The following is a 24,045-nucleotide window of genomic DNA, read 5'->3' on the forward strand; positions in this document are numbered from 1 at the left end:
GATCCCACAGGTGGAAGGGGGATGGAGAAGTGAGATCCCACAAGCGGAAGGCGGATGTGGAAGTGAGATCCCACAGGAGGAAGGGGGATGGGGTAGAGAGATCCGACAGGAGGTAAGGGGATGGGAAAGATAGATCCCACAGGAGGAAAGCGGAATGGGAAGGGATACCACTGGAGGGAAGGGAATGGGGAAGAGAGAACCTTCAGGAGGAAGGGGGATGGGGAAGAGAGATCTGACAGGAGGAAGGGGGATGTGGAAGATAGATCCCACAGGATGAAATGGGAATGGGAAGGGATACCACTGGAGGGAAGGGGATGGGGAAGAGAGAAACTAGAGGTGGAAGGGGGATGGGGAAGAGAGATCCCACAGGAGGAAGGTGGATTGGAAGAGAGATCCGAAAGGAGGAAGGGGAATTTTTGTACGCGTGTGTTGGGTCTGAACAGAGACCCAGAGGAGATGCGGCCTCGCTCTCTGTGTATCTGGTAGCGAGCAAAGTCACAAACAGGAAAGGACAGGGAGGACAATCTCACAATGGTATTTCTTTCCTTCTCACTGGGACAGTCTGCAGACGGCCTCTTGTCCCTCACCGGGAAGGGGGTGTGAATCTCTGACCCATCTGCTGCAGTCAGTGTCGGTCTGGGTGTCAGTAACAGTGAGAAGGAACATTGTCAATGGACGTGTCACAGGCAGCAGGAAACACGGCCATTCCTGTGATTTACTACCATTAAACCAATGGTCGTTGTTCACTGATCTGATGAAGTCTCCAACATCCCTTCACAAGGAACCACAGAACCCTCCTGTCCTTGGGGAATTACTGACCGATCCCCTGGGCATTTGTCACAATTCTTCACAATCTGATTTATCACAGTTTAACCCAAATCTCTTTACATTGAAATCACACAGTAGAACAGTTTCACAGTTCCGAGTGAGAGATAAATCAAGTTACCTCAACGCCTGGCATTTGTGCAGCCCGGATCCCAGCCGCTGGATTCCCTCACACTGAATGTGGCAGTTCCCCAGGTCGAGGTGTTTTATTGTATCACAGAGTCCGATGACATGAGACAGGACCGCGCAGTCAATCGGGGTCAGTGTCATTCCACGGAATGAAAGTGTTTCCACAGATCCCAGTGTTTCCTGAGCCAGTCCACGATTCTGAGACTCAAACAGGTAGTGCAATGTGTTCAGGAGGCTCCTTTTACCAGCTTCACTCCCTGTGTTTCCAATCTGACGTTTAACCTCCTCCTTCACCCAGTCAATCACCCGGCAGGTTGTTTCATGAGGAAATGGACCCAGAAACTCCACCAGGCCCCGAGCTGTCATTGGAGAGGAGAGACCAGCAACAAAACGGAGAAATACCTCAAATCGCCCATCTACCGTGATGTGGGCTTTAGTGAGGAATTTCAGGATATCCCCGGGATGTGGATTCAGGAATTGTGCGACTGCAGCTACAAACTCTTGGATGGTGAGGTGTGGGAATGTGTACACCACGCTCTGGGCAGAATCCTCTCTCTCCAAAAGCTCCATCAGGAACCCGGACAGGAACTGGGAAGGCTGCAGACTGTAGTTGACCAAATCTCCATCTGTAAACACAATCTTCCTCTCGGACACTCCTCTGAAGGCCATCTGACCAACCCTGAGTAACACATCACGGGGTCTCTCAATCTCACGGCCGTGGTTTTTCAGGATGTTGTAAATATAGTAGGAGTACAGTTGGGTGATGGTCTTGGGAACTCGCTGTGGGTCCCTGACTCTTTGTGTGAAGAAGGGGCCCAGTGTCAGAGCGAGGATCCAGCAGTAGGAGGGGTTGTAGCTCATGGTGTACAGGATCTCGTTCTCCTTCACATAATTGAAAACAGCTTCCGCCACCGTCTGATCTTCAAAATGTCTGATAAAATATTCCTTCCGTTCCTCACCAACAAATCCCAGGATTTCAGCCCGGACACTGATATTCGCCTTTTCCAATAAATGTAACGCAGTGGGGCGGGTGGTCACCAGCACTGAACACCCTGGGAGCAGCTTGCCCTGGATTAAACTGTACACAATGTCCGACACTTCACACTTCCACTCGGGATCTGGGCACTTGTGCTTGAGATCTGCATCTCTCCGACTGTCCGCAAAATCGATTTTGTGTTTGAATTCATCTAAACCATCGAATATAAACAGTAATCCCTCTGGGTTCTTCCAGACTTCTCTCAGGATATTCCCAAAGTAAGGATACTGATCCAGAATCAGTTCCTTCAGGTTTATTCGACAGTCAATACTGTTTAAATCTCGGAATTTGAAACTGAAGACAAACTGGAACTGTTGGTATATTTTCCCCATGGCCCAGTCATAAACAATCTTTTGTACCATCGTTGTTTTCCCGATCCCCGGGACTCCGGCCACTGCTGCTGAACTCCCAGATTTGGATTTACTCCGGGAAAAGCTGCTCTGGAATAACTGATCAGTACGGATTTTTTCCAGCTGTCTGCGGAGTTGTTCCTCTCTATAATCCTCATGGTCTCTGCCTCTTGCCAGCAGCTCATGTTCCACCAGTGTCCGATCTCGAACAGTAGAAATGACCGTGAGCTCAGCGTATCGATCAGCCAGCTGGAAAACCTTCACCTTCTCCGTCATCAGGATCGTGTTCACTCTCAGTGTTTCAGTTCGTGTCCGCAGAGTCTCCTTGTGTTTCTGTTGAACATCTTCCATGGGAACAGAGAACATATTCAAAACGTTAAATGGCTTATCTGACAAAGAACTTTATAACGGTATTTCAGCATTCAGTGTTTGAGATTACATGAATAAATTCAATGCTTCCTTGGATATTAGAACAGAAAGTAAAATTCTGTTTGCAGGCACAGAATTGACAGCAGTGGATGTCCCTGAAATTGTCCAATCCTCATGTTCTGGTTCTAGTTATTTGTGAAGGTGAACATTCCCCTGATTGCACTTTCTGAGGATGCTTAAACAAGCATCACTCCCCACTACCATCTTAACTACATTCTACAGAGGCGTGGTTGAGAGTGTGCTGACCTTTTGCATCACAACCTGGTACTCCAGCTGCAGTGCTGCCGACATAAAAGCCTTGCAGGGGGTGGTTAGGGGAGCAGAGAAGGTTATTGGGGTCTCCCTACCTTCTTCCAAGACCTCTTTCAACGTCGATGCCTCCAGAAGACACGGTACATCATTAACAACCCCTCACACCCTCTCCATGAACTGTTTGTTCTTCTGCCATCAGGTAAACGTTACAGGAGCTTCAAAACTAAAACCACAAGGCTACTAAACAGCTTCCTCCCACAGGCAGTCAGACTGCTAAATAGCTGCTCTATCTGACTCTGCTTTGGACACTTTTAACTTGCACCGGACACTTATAACTTGATTTAAAGCAACATGTGGCTGTTGTGTTTTATTTTTTATTGTTGTGTTTATTATTTAGTGTTGCGTTTGTTATATTATGATTGCACTGCTCCTGGGAACCGCTGTCTCATTCTACCCTGCAGAGCTGATGTACGGTTGGAACGACAATAAAGTTTTTGAATCTTGAATATCCTATTGCAATCCTGACTGCACCTCCCATTACAACAACATTTCACTATATTTAAAGCATTGTTTGACTCATTAACAGACGATGTTAATGTTGATCTGGTGTGGAACTATGGAGAACAGGACACTGTGCATTTTGGCAAGGCTGCACACTGGGGAGTCACAGGTGTCCACTGCTCTTGCATCAAAACAGGAGCAGAATACGCGGGAAATACTCAAGTCGGGCAGCGTCTGGGGGAGAATCACAGTGAAGTTGTGGATCGATAACCCATCGGAATGACAGAGATGAAAATGGGTAGTTTTCAATCGCAGTGATGGAGGATTGGTGGAAAGATGGAATCTCTGTTAATGGAAGAAGCCACAAGGGTCTGTCTCAGTGATGTACATCGTGTCCGTGGGAGAGGGTGGTGAAGTGTTGGCAACTGCTACTCATCAGTCTTGCTGTGGGGGTGTGGGGCGCTGTCTTAGGAGGCCTCCGTCTGTCAGAGTCGACCATGTATGTCCTGCCCCTGCAAGCCGGGACACTCCGATATGGAGAGGAAGCTTCTGCTGATGTAGCAAGCTCCCTCTCTCCATGCATCTGATGTACACAAAGGAACGACATAGACTGACACAGCTTGGCACCAGAGGTGTCGCAGGAGATGCCAGTCTGCGTTGAACACCATTTAACACTGACTCAAGGACTCCAGCTCCAGGCTTTCCCACTGCGTTTACTCCCAAACTCTTCCCCATGAGGGGTTACAGTTACAAGGCAGTGGAGTTTTGAGATCAGAGTTTTCTTGTTCCTGGGTGACCTGCCAATCACAGCCGCCAAGCCCCATCTGCCCAAAGTGACTGGTTGTAAGGCACCAGTAACCCACCTCTGCCTCTTCTCCTGTCAGAAGAAACGCTTCCACCGGGATTAGTGGCTAAACCGCACGTGAAGGCCAGGAGCTGGACAGAGGCTACTCGCCACTGGGAGCATTTAATAGGTTGTGGCAGCTCATCCGCACTGTCACCCCCCTCCCCCCCCGGTTATAACAATCTTAAGCAACCGAGGGGCGATGTATTATTGACAATGAATCGGTAAATTGGTTTATTATTGTGACATGCACCACTGTAAAATGGAAAACTTTTCTGCATGCGATCCAAATAGATCATTACATCACATCGGTGCAATGAGGTTGTACAAGGCAAAATGGAACAGAATAGTTCAGGGAAACAGTGTTTCAGTTGCCGAGAAAATGCAGTGCAGGCAGACGATAAGGTAGAAGGCCAAAGGATCATTGGGAGGTCAGCGTTGAGTTTTTTTGGGGCTATGTTCCTAAACTGTAGAATTCAACAGCTTAAACTACAGTACTGTGCAGAAGTCTGAGGTGTATATTAGGACTGACACATTCTGTCTTTTGTTTTCTAGTTTGCACTTTATCCCGTTGTGATGCGGTTTGAACGGCATCGTCTGGATGAAAGGTGCTTTATAAATAAGTCATTATTATTATTATTATTATTATTATTATTATTATTATTATTATTATTATTATTATTATTATTATTATTATCATCATCATCATCATCTTAGCTTAAACTGGTAAAACTTGAGGTACAGGCATAGCCAAGCACACTCATGTCTCAATTGATAGGAGATTTCAGACTATTCTCGTGGTGTATAGTGTTATGGCTTTTCGAAGATTTACACGAGTATCGCCGTGTGGGCCTAATTTATTAACACTATTCTGTAAAGCCTTTAGGATGATACCAGTTATCGATATTACGATTGGGATAAATAATACCCTGTTCGTGTTCCAGTCTTTCATTTTGCCCTTTCAATTCAATATATTTCTGGTATATTTTTTTTTACTAATTCATTTCTGTAAGTTATGTGTGTTTGGAATGGCTATATATATTTAAAAGGTTGCTTTTGCTTGTTTATCCTGTAAAATTACATCCGAACACAGATCATGTATTATCCTATCTGAAATAATGATCGGACGCAGTATGATATGAAGGACTCTAACTCCAAAAGTGGAAGAGGCTTGTATATTTAGTAAATTATGGGGTTTTTCATCAGTTGTAGTTTAAGCAATGTTTTTGTGAATGTTGTTCGCCATTTTATTTTGCTTGTGCAAGTGATGAGATTCAGTTGAACTGCAGGATCTTTTAAAGTCGGATTGTTTGTAGTTTCTCTTATAATTTTCAGCATATACGGTCTTGGACCTATTGGTCGTTTATTCTGTATTATTGATAACTACGTGTGTCAACAACCTTGTCCTGTATTGCTACAATGATCCCTTCTATTTCTGGGAAGAAGTCTCCAACTGTGAGACAGGAGCTCGACACTTCCTTGTCGACATCTATGTCAATAGAGCTAATTGTGGATTTCAGAAAAGGCAAGATGAGGGAGCACGACACACCAGTCCTCACAGAGGGATCTGATATGGAAAGAGTGAGCAATTCCAAATTCCTGGCTGTCAATATCTCCGACTATCTAACCTGGACCCAATATATCGATGCAGCTACAGAGAAGGCACAACAGTGGCAATATTTCATCAGGAGTTCTCAACATCACTTGAAGATTTCTACAGGGGTAACTTGCAGAGCATTGTAACTGTCTGCATCACCGTCTGGTTCACGATGAACGGAGTAAGGTGCACACTCAACGATTCAGGAGCAACTTCTCCTCTACCATGCAGCTTCCGAATGGACATTGAACCCATCGATACTGCCTCACTAATCTCTTTTTAAATTTCTATTTCTGCACTACTTATTTAGTTTAATATTTCATATAATCACACAGACATGCACAGCTATATATGTTCAACTTCCAGGCCCTGAAGCCACTTCGCTGCTCAGCCAGATCCACCGTCTGACAGGCCACATGTCTCGCATGGATAACTCCAGGTTACCGAAAGCAGTACACTACGGAGAACTCTCTCAGGGCAAGAGAGATCGTGGTGCCCCGCGCAGGAGGTACAAGGGCCAAATTAAGCAGAGGCTCTCTCAGGCAAATATGGAGGTCAACGAGTGGCAGCCGCTGATCCACGGAAAAGCCAAGAATTTTGAGGAACCCCGAAGAGCGAGTGCTGAAAAGAAGAGGGGATACAAGAAGATTCCAACTACCCAAGCGCCTGCATCCCAGCTGTCCCTCTGTCCCTCTGGCCCAACTGCTCCCGAGTCCACAGATTCGGAATTGGCCCCTACCGGCATCAACAATCGTGTCGTCATCCAGTACCACCAACCCCCACTCACAGACACACACACACACACACACACACACACACACACACACACACACACACACACACACACACACACACACACACACACACACACGCACACACACACACACCTATTTGGGAAGAGAACAGGATTTAGGGTATGCTTCATGATCATTAATGCTTGGTGGAACCCCGGAATGTCCATGCCCTCAAACCCTTTTGTTCCCCGGATCTGGAGTACCTGGTGCTGCTGTGTAAACCTTTCCGGCTGCCAAGGGAGTTCCCGGCTGTTATTATCACAGCTGTGTAATAACAACATCCCCCGGTTGTGTGTTATTGTCACAAAGGGGAGATGATTTCCTTCAGGAATCGGTCAGGACTTCCCAAACCACAAAATTTGTATCAACAGTTCCGTGTGAACAGCACTTGCCGTGTGACCGACTGCTTACATTGCCGGTGATCAGCAGGAGCTCACGAAATTCAGCTCCGATCTGTGCAAAGTCATCCAGGCAGCGAAACGACAATACAGAGATTGTATTCAGGCACAGCTCTCCACCAACAACACACACAGCTTATGGCAAGCTCTGCACCCCAATGCAGACTTCAGAGCTAAGTGCAGTGGTGCTGCCAACATCGCTGCCTGTCTCCCAGAGGATCTAAGTCTCTTTACACTCGGTTCGATATCGCCAACACTGAGACCCCGAGGAGAGCCGACAAAGCGACCTGCACATTGGTCATCTCTGAGGCTGAAGTTCGCAGGTGTTTCCAACGAGTGGACAGTCGCAAGCCTGTGGGACCGGACGGCGTCCCATTACGGGTACTCAGGATGCGCGCGGCACAACTGGCAGGTGTATTTACGGATATTTTTAATCTCACCCTCTCCGAGAGTAGAGTTCCCTCCTGCTTCAAATCATCCACCATTGCTCCTGTACCTAAAACAACTAAGGCAACATGTCTGAACGTCTGGCGTCCTGTCGCACTCACCTCAATAATAAGCAAATGCTTTGAGAGACTGGTCAACGACTACATCTGCAGCTTGTTACCACCCACACTGGACCCCCTACAATTCCCCTACCGACACAACCGATCAACAGATGACACAACAGCCACTGCTCTGCACACCTCCTTAAACATCTGGAGAAGAGGGATGCTTGTGTGAGAATGATGTTATTAGACTACAGTTCAGCATTCAATACCATCATTCCCTCCAGGCTTGACAAGAAGCTCAGAGACCTCGGCCTTCACCCTGCCTTGTGCAGCTGGGTCCTGGACTTCCTGTCAGATCACCAGCAAGTGGTAAGAGTGGGCTCCCTCACCTCTGCCCCTCTGACCCTCAACACAGGAGCCGCTCAGGGCTGTGTCCTAAGCACCCTCCTTTACTCTCTGTATGCGCATGACTGTGTCGCCACCCACAGCTCCAATCTGCTAGTTAAATTTGCTGAGGATACTATATTTATTGGCCAAATCTCAAATAATAACGAGGCAGCCTACACAGAAGAAGTCATCACCCTGACACAGTGTTGACAAGAAAACAACTTCTCCCTCAATGTCGCAAAAACAAAGGAGCTGGATGCAATGTTGCAAAGACAAGAGGAATGGAGACGGGCCAACCCCTATTGACATCAATGGATCTGGGGTTGAGAGAGTGAACAGCTTCAAGTTCCTCGGCATTCACATCACTGAGGACCTCACGTGGTCTGTACACATCAATTGTGTAGTGAAAAAAGGCACAACAGCACCTCTTTCACCTCAGACAGAACCATAGAACATTACAGCACAGAAACAGGCCTTTCGGCCCTTCTTGGCTGTGCTGAACCATTTTTCTGCTTAGTCCTACTGACCTGCACCTGGCCCATATCCCTCCATACACCTCACATTCATATACCTGTCCAGGTTTTTCTTAAATGTCAGAAGTGAGACCGCATACACAACTTCATCTGGCAGCTCGTTCCACACTCCCACCAATCTCGGTGTGAAGAAGCACCTTCCACAATGTTCCCTTTAAACTTTTCCCCCTTCACCCTTAACCCATGACCTCTGTTTTTTTTTTCTCCCCTAGCCTCAGTGTTAAAAGCCTGCTCGTATTCCCTCTATCTATACCCATCATAGTTTTATACACCTCTCTCAAATCACCTCTCATTCTTCTACATGCCAGGGAATAAAGTACTAACCTATTCAAACTTTCCCTGTAACTCAGTTTCTCAAGTCCTGGCAACATCTTTGTAAACCTTCTCTGCACTCTTTCAACCTTATTAATATCATTCCTGTAATTAGGTGACCAAAACTGCATACAATACTCCAAATTCGGTCTCACCAATGTCTTATACAACCTCACCATTACAGTCCAACTCTTATACTCAGTACTTTGATTTATAAAGGCCAATTTACCAAAAGCTGTCATTACGACCCTATCTACTAATGACGCCACTTTTAGGGAATTATGTATCTATACTCCCAGATCCCTCTGTTCTACTGCCCTCATCAGAGTCCTACCATTTACCTTGTATGTTCTAACTTCCGAAGTGCAATACCTTCCGAAGTGCAATACCTCACACTTGTCCGCATTAAACTCCATCTGCCGTTTTTCAGCCCATTCCTCCAACTGGTCCAAATCCCTCTGCAAGCTTTGAAAACTTTCCTCACTGTCCACTACACTTCCAATCTTTGTATCATCAGTGAATTTGCTGATCCAATTTGCCAGATTCTCATCCAGATCATTGAGATAGATGACAAATAACAATGGATCCAGCACTGATCCCCGTGACACATCACTAGTCACGGGCCTCCACTCAGAGTAGCAATCCTCCACTACCATTCTCTGGCTTCTTCCATTGAGCCAATGTCTAATCCAATCTACTACCTCTCCATGTATACCTAGCGACTGAATCTTCCTAACTAACCTCCCATGCAGGACCTTGCCAAAGGCCTTACTGAAGTCCATGTATACAACATCCACTGCTTTCCTTTCATCCACTTTCCTGGTAACTTCCTCGATAAATTCTAATAGATTGGTTAAACATGATCCATCACGCACAAAGCCATACAGACATTTTTTTTAATAAGTCCCTGTCTATCCAAATACCTGGAGATCCTATCTCTTAGTCCAATAATTTACCTACTATGGATGTCAAACTTACTGGCCTATTATTTCACGGCTTACTTTTTGAGCCTTTTTTAAACAACAGAGCTACTTGAGCTATCCTCCAATCCTCTGGCACCCGATCCGTGGATATCGACATTTTAAATATTTTTGCCAGGGCCCCTGCAATTTCAACATTAGTCTCCTTCAAGGTCCGATGGAATACCCTATCAGCTCCTGGGGATTTATCTACTCTGATTTGCCTGAAGACAGCAAGCACCTCCTCCTCTTTAATCTGTATAAGTTCCATGATCTCCCGACTTGTTTGCCTTGTTTCCATAGACTCCTTTCTAGTTTCCTTAGTAAATACAGATGCAAAATACCTATTTAATATCTCTCCCATTTCTTTTGGTTCCATACATAGCCGACCACTTTGATCTTCAAGAGGATCAATTTTATCCCTTATTCTCCTTTTGCTCTTAACATACCTGTAGAAGTTATTAAAATTATCTTTTACCCTGAGCAAGCTCATGTCCTCTTTTAGCCCTCCTGATTTATTTCTTAAGTATTTTCTTACTCTTTTTATACTCCTCAAGCATCTTATTTCCTCCGTGTTGCCTATACATGTTATACATCTCTCTTCTTCTTTATCACAGTTCCAATATCCCTCGATAGCCAAGGCTCCTTATTCTTATTCATTTTGCCTTTAACCCTGACAGGAACATACAAACTCTGCACTCTCAAAATTTCTCCTTTGAAGGTCTCCCACTTACCAATCACATCCTTGCCAGAGAACAACCTGTCCCAATCTACGATTTTTAGATCCCTTCTCATTTCTTCAAATTTGGCCCTTTTCAGGTTTAGAACGTCAACCCGAGGACCAGATCTGTCTTTATCCATGATCAAGTTGAAACTAATGACGTTATGATCACTGGAACCAAAGTGTTCCCCAACACAGACTTCCGTCACCTGCCCTAACTCATTTCAAAATAGAAGATCTAATATTGCATCCTCCCTAACTGGTACATTTATATATTGATTTAGAAAACTTTTCTGAACACATTTTACAAACTCTAACCCATCAAGACGTTTAACAGTATGGGTGTCCCAATCAATGTGTGGAAAATTAAAATCCTCTACAATCACATATTTCTGTCTCCTGCAGATGTCTGTTATCTCTTTGCAGATTTGCTCCTCCAATTCTCCCTGACTATTGGGTAGTCCATAATACAACCCTATTAATGTGGTCGTACCATCCTGTTTCTCAGCTTCACCCATATGGCCTCAGTAGACAAGCCATCTAATCTGTCCTGCCGAAACACTGCTTTAATATATTCCCTGACTAGCAAAGCCATCACCCACCCTTCATCCCTCTGTCTCTATCACGTCTGAAACATCAGAACCCTGGAACACTGAGCTGCCAGTCCTGCCCCTCCTGTAGCCAAGTTTCAGTAATGGCTATGATGTCATAACTCCATGTGTCAATCCAGGCCCTCAGCTCGTCTGCCTTTCCCACAACACTCCACGCTTTGAAATATACACACCTCAGAAGATTATTACCGGCACACACAACCTTGCTATTTGTGACTTTGCATGAACTACCAGCATCATTTATTTTTACCCCCGTTCCACTATCTACTCTGGCACTCTGGTTCCCATCTAGTTTAAACCCTCCCCAATAAAACTAGCAAACCTCCCTGCAAGTATATTGGTCCCTTGTAGTGCAGGTGTAACCCGTCTCTCTTGTACACGTCCCACCTGTCCCTGAAGAAGTCCCGATGATCTAGAAATCTGAAACCCTGCCCCCTACACCAGTTTCTCAGCCACGTGTTCATCTGCCAGAGCATCGCACTCTTACCCTCACTGGCACGTGGCGCAGGCAGCAATCCGGAGATTACTACCCTCTATCTCCTGTTTTTCAACTTCCTACCAAGCTCTCTGTCCTCACTCTTTAGGACATGCTGACTCTTTCTACCTATGTCATTGGTATCGATGTGTACCACAACATCTGGCTGATCACCTTCCCACCTCAGAATGCTGTGCACGCGATCAGAGACATCCCTGACCATGGCACCCAGGAGGCAACATACCATCCGGGAGTCTCTGTCACAACCACAGTATCTCCAGTCTGAACCCCTGACTATGGAGTCCCCTATCACTGCTGCTCTCCTCTTCCTCCTCCCTCCGTTCTGCACTGCAGAGCCAGACTCAGTGCGAGAGATCCGGCTGCCACAGCTTGTCCCAGGTAAGCCATCCTCACCCCGCCCCCCAACAGTATCCAAATACCTATTTTGGAGGGGAATGGCCACAGAAGATCTCTGCATTAACTGCCCTTTCTCCTTCACTCACCTGACGGTAACACAATTACCTGTGCCCTGTTCCTTAGGTGTAACTACCTCCTGGAAGCTACTATCTATAATCTGCTCAGTCTTTCGGATGATACGGAGGTCATCCTGCTCCTGCTCCAGTTCCCTAACACGGTCTGTTAGGAGCTGCAGCTGGATGCGCTTCTTGCAGGTATCGTTGTCAGGGACACTGGAGGTCTCCCTGACTTCCCACATCCTGCAAGAGGAGCATTCCAACATCCTGCCTGGCATATTCTCTAGTCTGAACAAAAAAAAGGAAAACAGAAAAACAGATGGCTGAGATGGTTGAGGACGTTTGGAATGGGCTCCTAAATGCTAACGATTTTCTATATGAGCACAATTTGTGCATCCTGACTGGCTGCATCACTGCCTTGCATAGGAACTGTACTTCTCTCAATCGTAGGACTCTGCAGAGAGTGGTGCGGACAGCCCAGTGCACCTGTAGGTGTGAACTTCCTACTATTCAGGTAATTTCAGTGACGGGGTAAAAAGTGCCCGAAGGATCATTCTGGACTGAAGGCACACCAAGCACAAACTGTTCCAGCTGCTGCCATCCGGGAAATGGTACCGCAGCGGAAAAGCCAGGACCAACAGGCTCCGGAACAGCTTCTTCCACCAGGCCATCAGACTGATTAATTCACGCTGATACAATTCTATTTCCACAATTGTATACATAAATACAGACTCACTGCCCACACTTTATCGTAATCGTGCTGCTGGAGCAGAAAAACAATTTTCACGACATGTCCATGATATTAACCCTGATCCTGAAATTTTTTATCTGGCTGTTGTCACATTTTTTTTTAGATCTGTTATTCATCATCCTCGTTCATATCAATCCAAGTGCGCTCCAGTGCACATGGTATTTTCCAGAAATTGTTATCTAAGTTCTTATTTTTTTGCATATTTTCCAGATCTGTTTCAGACCAGGAGATTTTACCAAAATTATACATCAATATGGGCACAGTGAGCGTTTACTACCTTTGTTATATTTTTACTGTTCAGCTCTGTTTTGCAGATTTTCTTGATCCTTGATGTAAATTCAAAGTTTGTTCAGCCTTGCAGTAAATGCAGATTTTCTTCAGCCTTGAAATAAATTTTGTTGGAAGGTTTTCCTTTATCACACGATGATCTATCTTCTTTGCTTATTGATATCCTAAATATTCATTTCATATTCTGTTGCATTGCATCCTGATGCTCTGTTTGATATTCTACCGGTTCTATTGTACCTTTCTTTATGTTTAATCATGTTCTGTACTTTTCTAGTCTAAAGTTCATGCTTGTATATATGGAAATTAGTTCCATTATTTGAATTGTTTATTTCAGCTTTACTGATGCGAGCAAATAATTTCAAATCATCAATGTATAGCTGTGTCAAGGTATAATTCGTATTTTTTTCTGATTAGATACCTGATTTTTATCTGTTTCAGTAAATTATGAGTGGGCTTAAAGCGAGACAAAACCATAGTGGGCTCAGTGAGTCGCTCTGGAAAATCCCTCCATTTATTTTGATAGTGGTCGTTGTTCCTCTCTGGTTGTTACTGGGACGATTATTTTAAGCGAATGCTTCATCATTTCTAGAAATTTCACAAGCATTGTATGAATTGTATATAAATTTGGAACTTCTCTTAAACACACGAGGAACAGAATCAGATGTGATTTTTTTTCTGATTGACAATATAACAGTGAAAGTTTTCTGCTTTCCACAGCGTTTGAAATAGAATTACATAATCTGTTTAGAATTATTGTATTCTGTCTGCTCTCCTGTGAGTATATTGTGGTTATCTAAGTTGTTATCTGAGTTGTTATTAGTTACAAGACGTAAGATGCTATAATTTTAGATATAAAATTGTCTTATTATTATTAACAGCCAATAATAACATAGTAAGTGACCATTTAGTAGTCTTAGAAATGCAGAATAAAGCTGTCGTTGAGACTGGTGGTACATACCTTCAGCCTTTTATATGTTCTCCCCCATGGGAGTATGACAGAGAGGATATATGAGGTGGTTTGGGGTTAAGTAGAAAGGCTTTGAGTCGGGTTTGTGTCTTGCCAGCTTGATGGAGTTCCTCCAGGAGGTGACAAAGGTGATGCATGTAATTACACATGGATATTGTCTACTTGTATATTGTGAGAGTGTTAGACAAAGTCCCACAAGGGAGACTCATACAGAATATTAACATGCTTGAGAACTGTGGGGAATTGTCCTGGCTGCCGGGGACAAACTGGGAGAAATTGAAGAGCAAATTCACTGAGCCAAATGGCTTAATTCTGCTACTAGGTCTTATGGTTTTAGGGAGCATCTGGAGTATTGTGTTCACTTCTGATTGTCCAGCTCTTGGAAGGATTGGAGAGGGTGCAGAATGGGTTCATCAGGATGTTGCCTGGATTCGGTGACATGTGCTACAAGTAGAGTTTTGATAAACTTGGTTTGTTTATTCTGGAGTTAGAATAGAGATCTGACTGAGGTGTACAAGTTTGAGAGATATAAGTCTGGGTCGATAGCCTGTATTTTGCTTGTTGTTTTTGTTTTCATATGACTGGTGTCTAATACCAGAGGGCATTTGGTTAAGGTGAGATGGGGTAAATTTACAGCAATTGTGGGTAGTTTTTTAACAGAGTTGTGGATGCCTGGAATTTATTGTCTGGGTCAACATGGCTTTGTGAAGGGAACATCGTGCCTCACGAGGCTAATTGAGTTTTTTGACGAGGTAACAAATAGCAATTGATGAAGGTACGGTGTAATATGTGCTCTAGATGGATTTTAGCAAGGCATTTAACAAGGTCCCTTACGAGAGACTCATCCAGAAAATCATGAGGCACTGGATAATTGGAACCTTGGCTGTTTGGATAAATAATAAATAATTGGAAGAAAGCAGAGTTTAGTAGTGGAAGAACGTATTCTGCCTGGAGGTCGGTGACTAATGGAGTGCCGCAGTGATCTGTCCTGGGACCCCTGCTATTTGTGATTTTTATAAATGACCTGGATGTAGAGGTGGAAGAATGGGTGAGTGAACTTGTGGATGACATGAAGATTGGAGGTGTTGTGGATGGAGCTGGTTGTTGAAGGTTACAAGAGGATATAGACAGGGTGCAGATTTGGGCGGAAAAGTGGCAGATGGGGTTCAATCCGGATAAGTGTGAGGTGATGCATTTTGGAAGGACAAACCAGAATGCTGAGTACAAGTTTAATCGTTGGTTACTTAAGAGTGTGAATGAACAGAGGGACATTGGGGTTCAAATCCATACATCCCTTAAGGTCGCTGCACGGGTTGAAAGGATAGTTAAGAACTCCTGTGGGATGCTCGGCTTCATTAATAGGGGGATTGAGCTCAAGAGTAGAGAGGCCAAGTTACAAATCTACAAATCTCTGGTGAGACCACACTTAGAGTATTGTGTTCAATTCCGGTCAACTCATTATAGGAAGGATGTGGAAGCTATGGAGAGGGTGCAGAGGAGATTTACCAGGATGTCGCCTGGTTTGGAGAACAAGTCATGTGAAGCAAGGTTAGCAGAGCTGGGACTTTTCTCTTTGGAGCGTAGAAGGATGAGAGGGCACTTGATAGAGGTCTAAAGAATTATGAGAGGCATAGATGGGGTGGATTGCTAGAACCTGTTTCCCAGGGCACCAATAGCAAACACTAGAGGGCATATGTACAAAGTTAAGGGAGGGAAGTTTAGGGGAGACATCAGGGGTAAGTTTTTTACAAAGGGTTGTGGGTGCCTGGAACAACGTGCCAGGGATGGTGGTGGAGGCTAAAACATTAAGGGTATTTAAGAACCTCTTGGACAGACTCATGGATAAAAGAAAAATAGAGGGTCACGGGGCAGTGTGGGTTTAGTACTCTTTTTAAAGGAATACATGGGTCGGCACAACATCCAGGGTGGAAGAGCCTGTACTGTGCTGTAGTATTCTAGTGTCTAGGGTCTAGTGACCAGGGTCATGTCAGAGGCAACTATGTTATAGATGCTTCTAGTTATACATGAATGTGCAGGAAATGCAAGGAAATGGTCAATAATATAAGAAAGGATACCAAAGTATTTTTCCTTTCTTTCCCGGATATATAAAGAGTGGAAAATGGGAGAGGGTCGATATCGGACCACTAGAAACTGCTGTTGTAGTTGCAGTAACGGGTGAAAAGGAAATGCCAGACAAACTCTGTGCAAGGCACTGGCAGAATTCCAAAAGGTAAAGAACATCAGCGAACAGAATTGCGTGTAGGCCTATTACAAAGGAAAAGGGGCTTGGAAGATGAAAGGTCTGAAGATAGAAAAGTCACCTGGACTGGGTCATACAGTGTATCAGGAGCCTGCCTGGGGTGTGTTGGGATTCCCAGAGCGTGAGGACCTGGAGTGAAGGCTTCAGCAGAACCAACAGCTGGATTAATAGAAAAGTATATTGTAGAATATTCAGGCTGCAAAGAGACACTCGTTGAACTGTTACTAAAATCCAGAGATCAGTGAATGATTAATGGCGAACTTTGATTCCCAGGTTTTGCCAAGTCACAGACTAACACTTGAGATGTGGTTTGAACTGTGCATTTGATCACTCACCCATCAGCTGAGTGGGTAATTCATATAAACCTTGGCCGATGTTGAAGTATTCTTGTGGATCAGGACCTGTTTAAATATGAAAAAAAAAAAAATCCATGGAAACAGAGCTAAAATAATTAAAATAACTAAAATGTTTATCTCAATGTGCCTTTGTGTTCAGTGCGTGGTTTTAACATACCGAGTTCCTGTATTTCCCTCAGTATTCTGTCCAACTTCGGTAACTCAGTCCTCCACATCAGAAAGGATTCCCACATCGCCCTCCGGGCCCGGGAGCCTTTGCCATTCACCAGACTGAGGAAGAGTCTGGAACTCTCTGCCCGGTTTCCCTTCTCTGTCAGCTCAGTGACTTTCTACAAATGGAAACAATGGACTTACTGTGGAGCAGACAGACAGACATGGAGAATGTGCAGGAAAGTATCTGTTCATGGCCCCAGTAGCTTCAGAACAGATGCAGTCACTGGGCTGCTGCCTCATCCTCTCTGGGTTCAGTCATTAACAGAGAAACAGTAACTGAAGGAAATTCTAAATCAATAGTGTGTAAGAATAAGGATTTCCTGACACCCTACAGTAGATGCAATGTGATTAATTTCCTTGATCTGTCAATGTGCAGCATTATATCAACAAGATGTGACAACAAGAACGGGAGAGAGGGGAGAGAGAGAGCAAAAACAAGTGGATGGCGGGCATCACTGAATCGTGGCTGACAAAATTTTATAGTTGGGTGCTTAAACCCAAGGATAAATATTGAATCAAATGGATACACAGGTAGGTGAAAGTGTTGGGTCGAAGCTGCTGTCATTAAAAATGAAAAGTCCTGAGAAAGAGGTGATGTCGGATTAGACGATGTGGATGTTAAGAAACTGCGTAGGTAAAATGACCCTGATGGAAATTATATACAGGCATGTTAACAGTAGCCAGGGTGTGGGCTACAAATTACAACGGGGGAGAGAAGAGCATGGAAAAAGGTCAATGCTAAAATTGTCACAGGGAATTTCAATATTCAGGTAGCTTTGGAAAATCAGGTCGGTACTGAATCCCAAGTGAGGGAATGTATAGAATGCCTATGAGATGGCTTTTGAGAGAAGCCTATGGTTGAGCCCACCACAGGAAAGGCAGATCTGGATTCTGTGTTGTGAATTGAACCAGATTTGATTAGGAAGCTTCAGCTGAATAAACCCTTAAGAGGCAGTGATCATAAAATAGCAAAACTCAGCCAGCAAGTTGAAAGGGAGAAGGTGAAGTTAGAGATATCAGTGCTATAGTAGAATAAAGGAAATACTTCAGCATGAGAGAGGAGCTGGGCAATAATAAATTCGAAAATGACACTAACGGGGACAATGGCAGAGCAGGAATGGCTGAAGTTTCTCGGAGCAATTCAGAAGGTGCAGGACAAATGATCACAAAAATGAAGAATTATTCTAAAGGGAGGATGATCAACCGTGGCTGACGAGGTAGTCAAAGCAGCACAAAAGCAAAGGTGAGGGCACAGAGTATTACAAAATATAGCAGAAAGCTGGAGGACTGGGATGTTTTTACAAATCAACAGAAGGCAATTCAAAAACTGTAAGTAGAGAAAATATGAAATAGGAAGGCAGGCTAGGGAATGATGTAAAATAGCTTACCAAAACGTACGTCTGATATATGAAGATTGAAAGAGAGGATAGTGGATATTGGACCACCGGAAAAATTGGACCACTATCAGGGGACAAGGAAATGCCGGAAGATATTGGTCGGCATTTTGCATTAGTCCTCACTGTAAAAACACTAGAACGTGCCAGATATTTGAGAATGTCAGCTGGCAGAAGTGAGTGTATTTGCAATTATTGCGGAGAAGGCGTTTGGTAAGCTGAAAGTTCTGAAGATAGATGAGTCCAGATCAACTCACCCGATTGCTTCTGAAAGAGGTGGCTGAAGAGATTGTGGAGACATTAGTAATGATCGCTGAAATATCACTAGATTTTGGAATGGTTCCGGAGGACTGATCATTTTAAACTATAGGTCAGTTAGTCTGATCAGCATTTAGGAAGATGTCAGCAGTCGATAATTGAGGATAAGGTTTCGGGGTATTTGGATGCACATGATAAGAAAAAGGCCAACATCCATGGAAGGGAATCCTGCCTGACAGAACTGTTGGAATTTTTTGAGAGAACAGCATGCTGAGTCGACAACAGAGAGTCAGTGCAAGTTGTTTACTTGGACTTCCCGAGGACCTTTGACCAGGTGTCCCACATGGCGCCGTTTAACAATGGCCGACAGTAGGACAAGAAAGACACTGGCATGGATAGAGGATCCAAGATTTTCTCCAGACAGATTTGTCTGACTGCCAGGAAGCACAGAATGGGAACACATAGGGCTTTTTCTGGTCGAATGTTGGTGACCAGAGGTGTTCTGCAGTGGTTGGTTTTGGGACAGTTTCTTTTTCCGTTATGTCAATGATTTGTAGGCTTTATGGCCATTATTGTAGGTGTTACGAAGATCAGAGAGGGAGGGGATGTGTTGAGGAAGCAGGGATTTCGCGGGAGGACATGGACCTATGAAGAAATGGACACATCAGTGGCAATTGGAATGTAGTATAGTGAGGTACGTGGCCATATACTTTAGCAGAAATAATGAAGACGTAGACTATTTTTGAATCTGGGAGAAAATTCAGAAAGCGGAGTTGTAAAGAATCTCTGGAGACCCGGTGCAGGATTCCGTGCAGTTTGAGTCTGTGTTAGGAAAGGCAAATACAAAGCTAGCATTCATTTCGAGAGGATCAGAATATAAGAACAAGCACTGGCCAGACCGCAGTCGCATATTTTGATCCCCTGATCAGAGAAAATATGTGATGGCATTGTGAAACATCCAGAGAGGAATCTAAACAAACAGAACCAGTGATATTAAACCAGATTTTGATGGGAATTGATCCTGGATGCACCTGTAATAGCTGGAGGGTGGGAGGATGAGGGGGAATCTAATTGTAACCTGCGGAATATCGAAAGACATTGAGAGGACGTTTCTAAGTGTGGGAGTCTAGAACCAGACGGAACAGCCTCAGATTAGAAGGACGTCCATTTGGAACAGAAAAGAGGATATTATTTAACCTAGGAGTAGTGAATCTGCAGAATCCATTGGAACTGACAGCTGTGGAGACCAGGTCATTGGGTATATTTAAAACAGAGGTTGGTATCTTCTTGACTCGTCTGGTCAGCAAAGTTCACTGGGAGAAGGCAGGAGAATGGGGTTGAGAGGGATAGTAAATCATCCATGATGTAATGGCGGAGCAGAATCGATGGGCCTAATGGCCAATTGTGCTCTGATGCCTTATGGTCTCATGATGTGTAAAGACAAAAGAAGATTAATAAATGTCAGTGCGGCTATCTTATAATGGAGATGGTTACTGCCTGGCACTAGTACCGTGAAATGGTAATGACTTCCTGAATGCCGGCATGGGCTTCCTGATTAACTGAGGAATTATGAGTTAAACATTGAATAGTCTTCAAGCAACATACATCTATGATGGAATTAAGGTAACTGAATATGGATGGGCTGAGGACCTTGCTCTGAGAAATAAGAGAGGCTGCGTTTAAGGGTGAGCACAACATTGTGGGCCGAAGGGCCTGTACTGTGCTGTACTGAAATAAATCAGCATAATTCCCTGATGGCCCACTGCACTGTAAAATAATTCTTCAGTTTCACTGCTACCAGGTTTGAGGAGTTACAGTTGTGAAAGAAATTTAACCAGTAAATCAGACGTCTCCAGATGATAAATTTATCGATCAGCATCATATTTACAGATTTCCTCTTGCCTTTGGATAATGCCTGTGTGATTGATTACAGACAGCGCCAATGAATCCCAAAAAGAACAGAGTTACTCACGGGTGTAACACAGTTGGTTTTCTAATACCACTCATGGCTGAATAGGTCAGATCTCGGACAAGACAATCACTGTTTGTGAGCTCCAAGGAGAGTGACCTGAAATGGTGTGTCCCTGTCTCTCATTAGTCAGATATTCAGCAAGTTAGCAGATTTATTTTTGTTTGCCCTTTCCCTTTCAGGAAATCCTATTGATCTTCTTCCCTTTCAGGAGAACCTGTTGATCTTTTGGGATCATGGGATATCAGCAAGTCACCAGATTTATTTTATGTTTTGTGCTTTCTTCTGTCCTTTTAGGTCAAACTATTGATGTTTGTGGTCATAAGATATCAGCTTTGTGCATGATCTTTCACATCCAATCAATCGCAGAGTATTTCGAGGAAGTTACCAGGAACGTTGATGAAGGCAAGGTTGTGGATATTGTCTACATGGACTTCAGCACGGTATTTGACAAGGTCCCGTATAGGAGGTTGGTCTAGAAGATTCAGTTGCTTAGCATTCAAGGTAAAGTTAGACACTAACTTTTTGGAAAGAATCCGGAGTGTCACTATAGACTGTTGCATTTCTGATTGGCGCCTGTAGCTTGTGCAGTGTCACGGGGATCGGTGCTGTTCCTGTTGTTGTTTGTCATCTATATCAATGATCTGATGAAATTACGGTTAAGAGCATCAGCAAATTTGCTGATGACTCCAACATTGGGAAGGCACAGTGGACAAAGAGGAAGAGTACAAAAGCTTGCAGTGAGATCTGGACCAACCGGAGAATGGGTTTAAAAAGGGCCGATGCAATTTAATACAGACAGGTGCAAGATGTTGCACTTTGGATGGACCAATCAGGGTAGATCTTACTGAGCGACCGGTAGAACAAGGTGATCTGGGAATACAGGGACATAAGCCATTGAAAGTGGCAGCAAATGTTGATAGGCTCTAAAAGAAAGTTTCTTAGCGGATTAACCCTGGTAAATGAAAATATCGTGTCCGATATGATGTTGTATAAGACGTAGGAGAGGCCTAATTTGGATATTATGTGCAGTTCTGCACACCTACCTGCAGGAGAGATGGAAATAAGTTTGAAAGAGTACAGAAAAAACATTACAAGGATGTAACCTGGACTGGAAGACCTAAGTTATAAGAAAAGAGTGAACTGATTAGGACTTTATTCGTTGGAACATGAAAGGTTGAGCGGAGATTTGATACAAGTGTACACAATTACATTGGGATATAGGTGGGATAAATGCAAGCAGGCATTTTGTACTGAGGTAAAGAGGTACTACAACAAGAGGTTATCACTAAAGGGTGAAAGGTGAGAAGTTCAAAGGGTACAAAGGTGAAACCGGTTTACTCAGAGGGTGGTGAGAGTGCAAAACTAGCTAGCAGGGCAAGTAGTGCAAGTGGTGAAGAGAATTCTGAATAGATGCTTGCGTAAAGAGCGTATAGAGCGCCATGGCCCGGTGCAGGTCAATGGGAATAAGTAGATTCTGTAGTCTGCCATGGAATAGATGGTCCAAAAGGCCTGTTTCTGTACTGTACTTTGCTGCGACTATGACAAGTCAGCCACACATTGTTTGGGATCTCACGGAGCCAAGACAAGCTGTGGTTAGCTGGTTTCCCTCACTCAGGTACCGCAGTGAAGCCGGTTGGCCCAATTGACAGTTTAATGCTCATTCTGGATTAATGAGATGAGGTGAAGCTACCCGACGGTTCAGCCAAGATTTGAAATTAGTTTCAGACTGAATGACTTTTGGAAGTCCAGATATGCAGCCACTGCTCTTACTTCACACTGATAAATACAGCAGGTGATACAGGAAAAGGTGATGCTAAACCTGCAGTTCCCAGTGCTCCCCACCTTAAAAACTGAAACCAGATCTGCGAGAGACAAGTCAGAGCTCAATGTCTCCATTCCCAAGTCAATCTCCTAAAACATGCAGGAGATAAATGTTGATCACTATTCCCTCTGATACCAGCAGATCAGTGACAATACACGAACTGCACTCACCTCATTTTCTTCTCTACTGAAATGTCCCTCCTTTGTCAACATCCAACCCAGTCTCTCAACCTTTTCTTCAATTGCTTGTTTGAGTCTGTCCCTGTAGAACTTTGTCAGCTGGTACAGTCGATATTCCTCCCCTTGTGCCAGGAGGTCGGAGATTATAAACTCTGGCTCTGTGAATATAAAAAGGAAAATGTAGGCTTGAACTCAGATATCCCTCGTCTCCACTGCTCTCACCCAACTCAACAAAAAAACCGTGTCTTGAACCTGCCTCCAGATACAAAATAGGATTAATTCTCCATCTCCAACACCATCACACTGAGCACGGAGTCCCCCTACGGCTGTGTGCACAGACCACTGCTGTTCACTCTGCTGACCCACGACTGTGCTGCAACACACAGCAAGAACGACGAGTCAGCTTACAGAGAGGAGGTGCAGCAGCTAACGGACTGGTGCAGAGCCAGCAAACTGTCTCTCAATGTGAACAAAACAAATTTCTTGGTGTTCATCTAGCGGAGAATCTCACCTGGTCCCTCAACACCAGCTCCATAGCAAAGAAAGCCCAGCAGTGTCTCCACTTTCTGCGAAGGCTGAGGAAAGTCCATCTCCCACTCCCCATCCTCATCACATTCTACAGGGGTTGTATTGAGAGAATCCTGAGCAGCTGCACCACTGCCTGGTTCAGAAATTGCACCATCTCAGATCGCAAGACTCTGCAGCGTATAGTGAGGTCAGCTGAGATGATCATCGGGGTCTCTCTTCCCGCCATCACGGACATTTACACCACACGCTGCATCCGTAAAGCCAGCAGCATTATAAAGGATCCATGCACCCCTCAAACAATCTCTTGTCCCTCCTGCCGTCTGGGAAAAGGCTCCGAAGCATTCGGGATCTCACCGACAGACTATGAGACAGTTTCTTCCCCCAAGCTATCCGACTCCTCAATACCCAGAGTCTGGCATGCACCTTACTGCCCGATTGTCACGTATATTATTTATTGTAATGTCTGCACTGTTTTGTGCACTTTATGCCGTCCTAGATTGGTGTGTAGTTTAGTGTAGTTGTTGTGTGTTTTTTTTTCTTTTCCTCTGTTTTCTTACATAGATCAGTCTAGTTTTTGTAATGTGTCATGTAACACCATGGTCCTGAAAAGCAACTCATTTTTACTATGTACTGTGTCAGCAGTTACGGTCGAAATGGCAATAAAAGGCTTGACTTGACTTGAATGTAACTTAACACTTGCCTTAAAGCCTACCCAACAGTGTTCTAGGCATTACATAATAGAAGGACAATATTTAATATAAACCAGTCCATCCCCCATCCAACCCATTCACCTATTTCAATTTGGATGGGCATAAATGTTGGGACTGTTGGTAATATTCGCTTCCCAGAGATACTCTCTCCATCCTAGCGAATACATTTCCCCTGATACACATCCCGGAAACACTCTCCTCATCTGGACAGCTGCATTTCCTCCAATTCA

At 44.3% G+C, this 24,045-nt stretch overlaps 1 protein-coding gene across 2 annotated transcripts in view; it reads right to left on the reverse strand.

Annotated features, from left to right (window-relative positions):
* Nucleotides 1-595: 595 nt before the first annotated feature.
* LOC132387767 (NACHT, LRR and PYD domains-containing protein 3-like) overlaps nucleotides 596-24,045 on the reverse strand; it is a 27,170-nt gene continuing 3,720 nt past the window's right edge. The window contains exons 2-5 of one of the 2 annotated variants that reach the window (XM_059960128.1): nucleotides 22,569-22,735; nucleotides 16,897-17,068; nucleotides 16,719-16,784; nucleotides 596-2,684 (exon numbers count right to left, since the gene is read on the reverse strand). In XM_059960128.1, coding sequence (XP_059816111.1) covers nucleotides 943-2,684; nucleotides 16,719-16,784; nucleotides 16,897-17,068; nucleotides 22,569-22,735 — 2,147 coding nt within the window. In that variant the 3' untranslated portion in view covers nucleotides 596-942. Of the gene's footprint in view, nucleotides 2,685-16,718; nucleotides 16,785-16,896; nucleotides 17,069-21,095; nucleotides 22,029-22,568; nucleotides 22,736-24,045 lie in introns of those variants that run through there. The other variant, XM_059960129.1, reaches the window with a different exon arrangement.

This window comes from Hypanus sabinus, unplaced genomic scaffold, assembly GCF_030144855.1.
Source record: "Hypanus sabinus isolate sHypSab1 unplaced genomic scaffold, sHypSab1.hap1 scaffold_2197, whole genome shotgun sequence".
Classification (NCBI taxonomy): domain Eukaryota; kingdom Metazoa; phylum Chordata; class Chondrichthyes; order Myliobatiformes; family Dasyatidae; genus Hypanus; species Hypanus sabinus.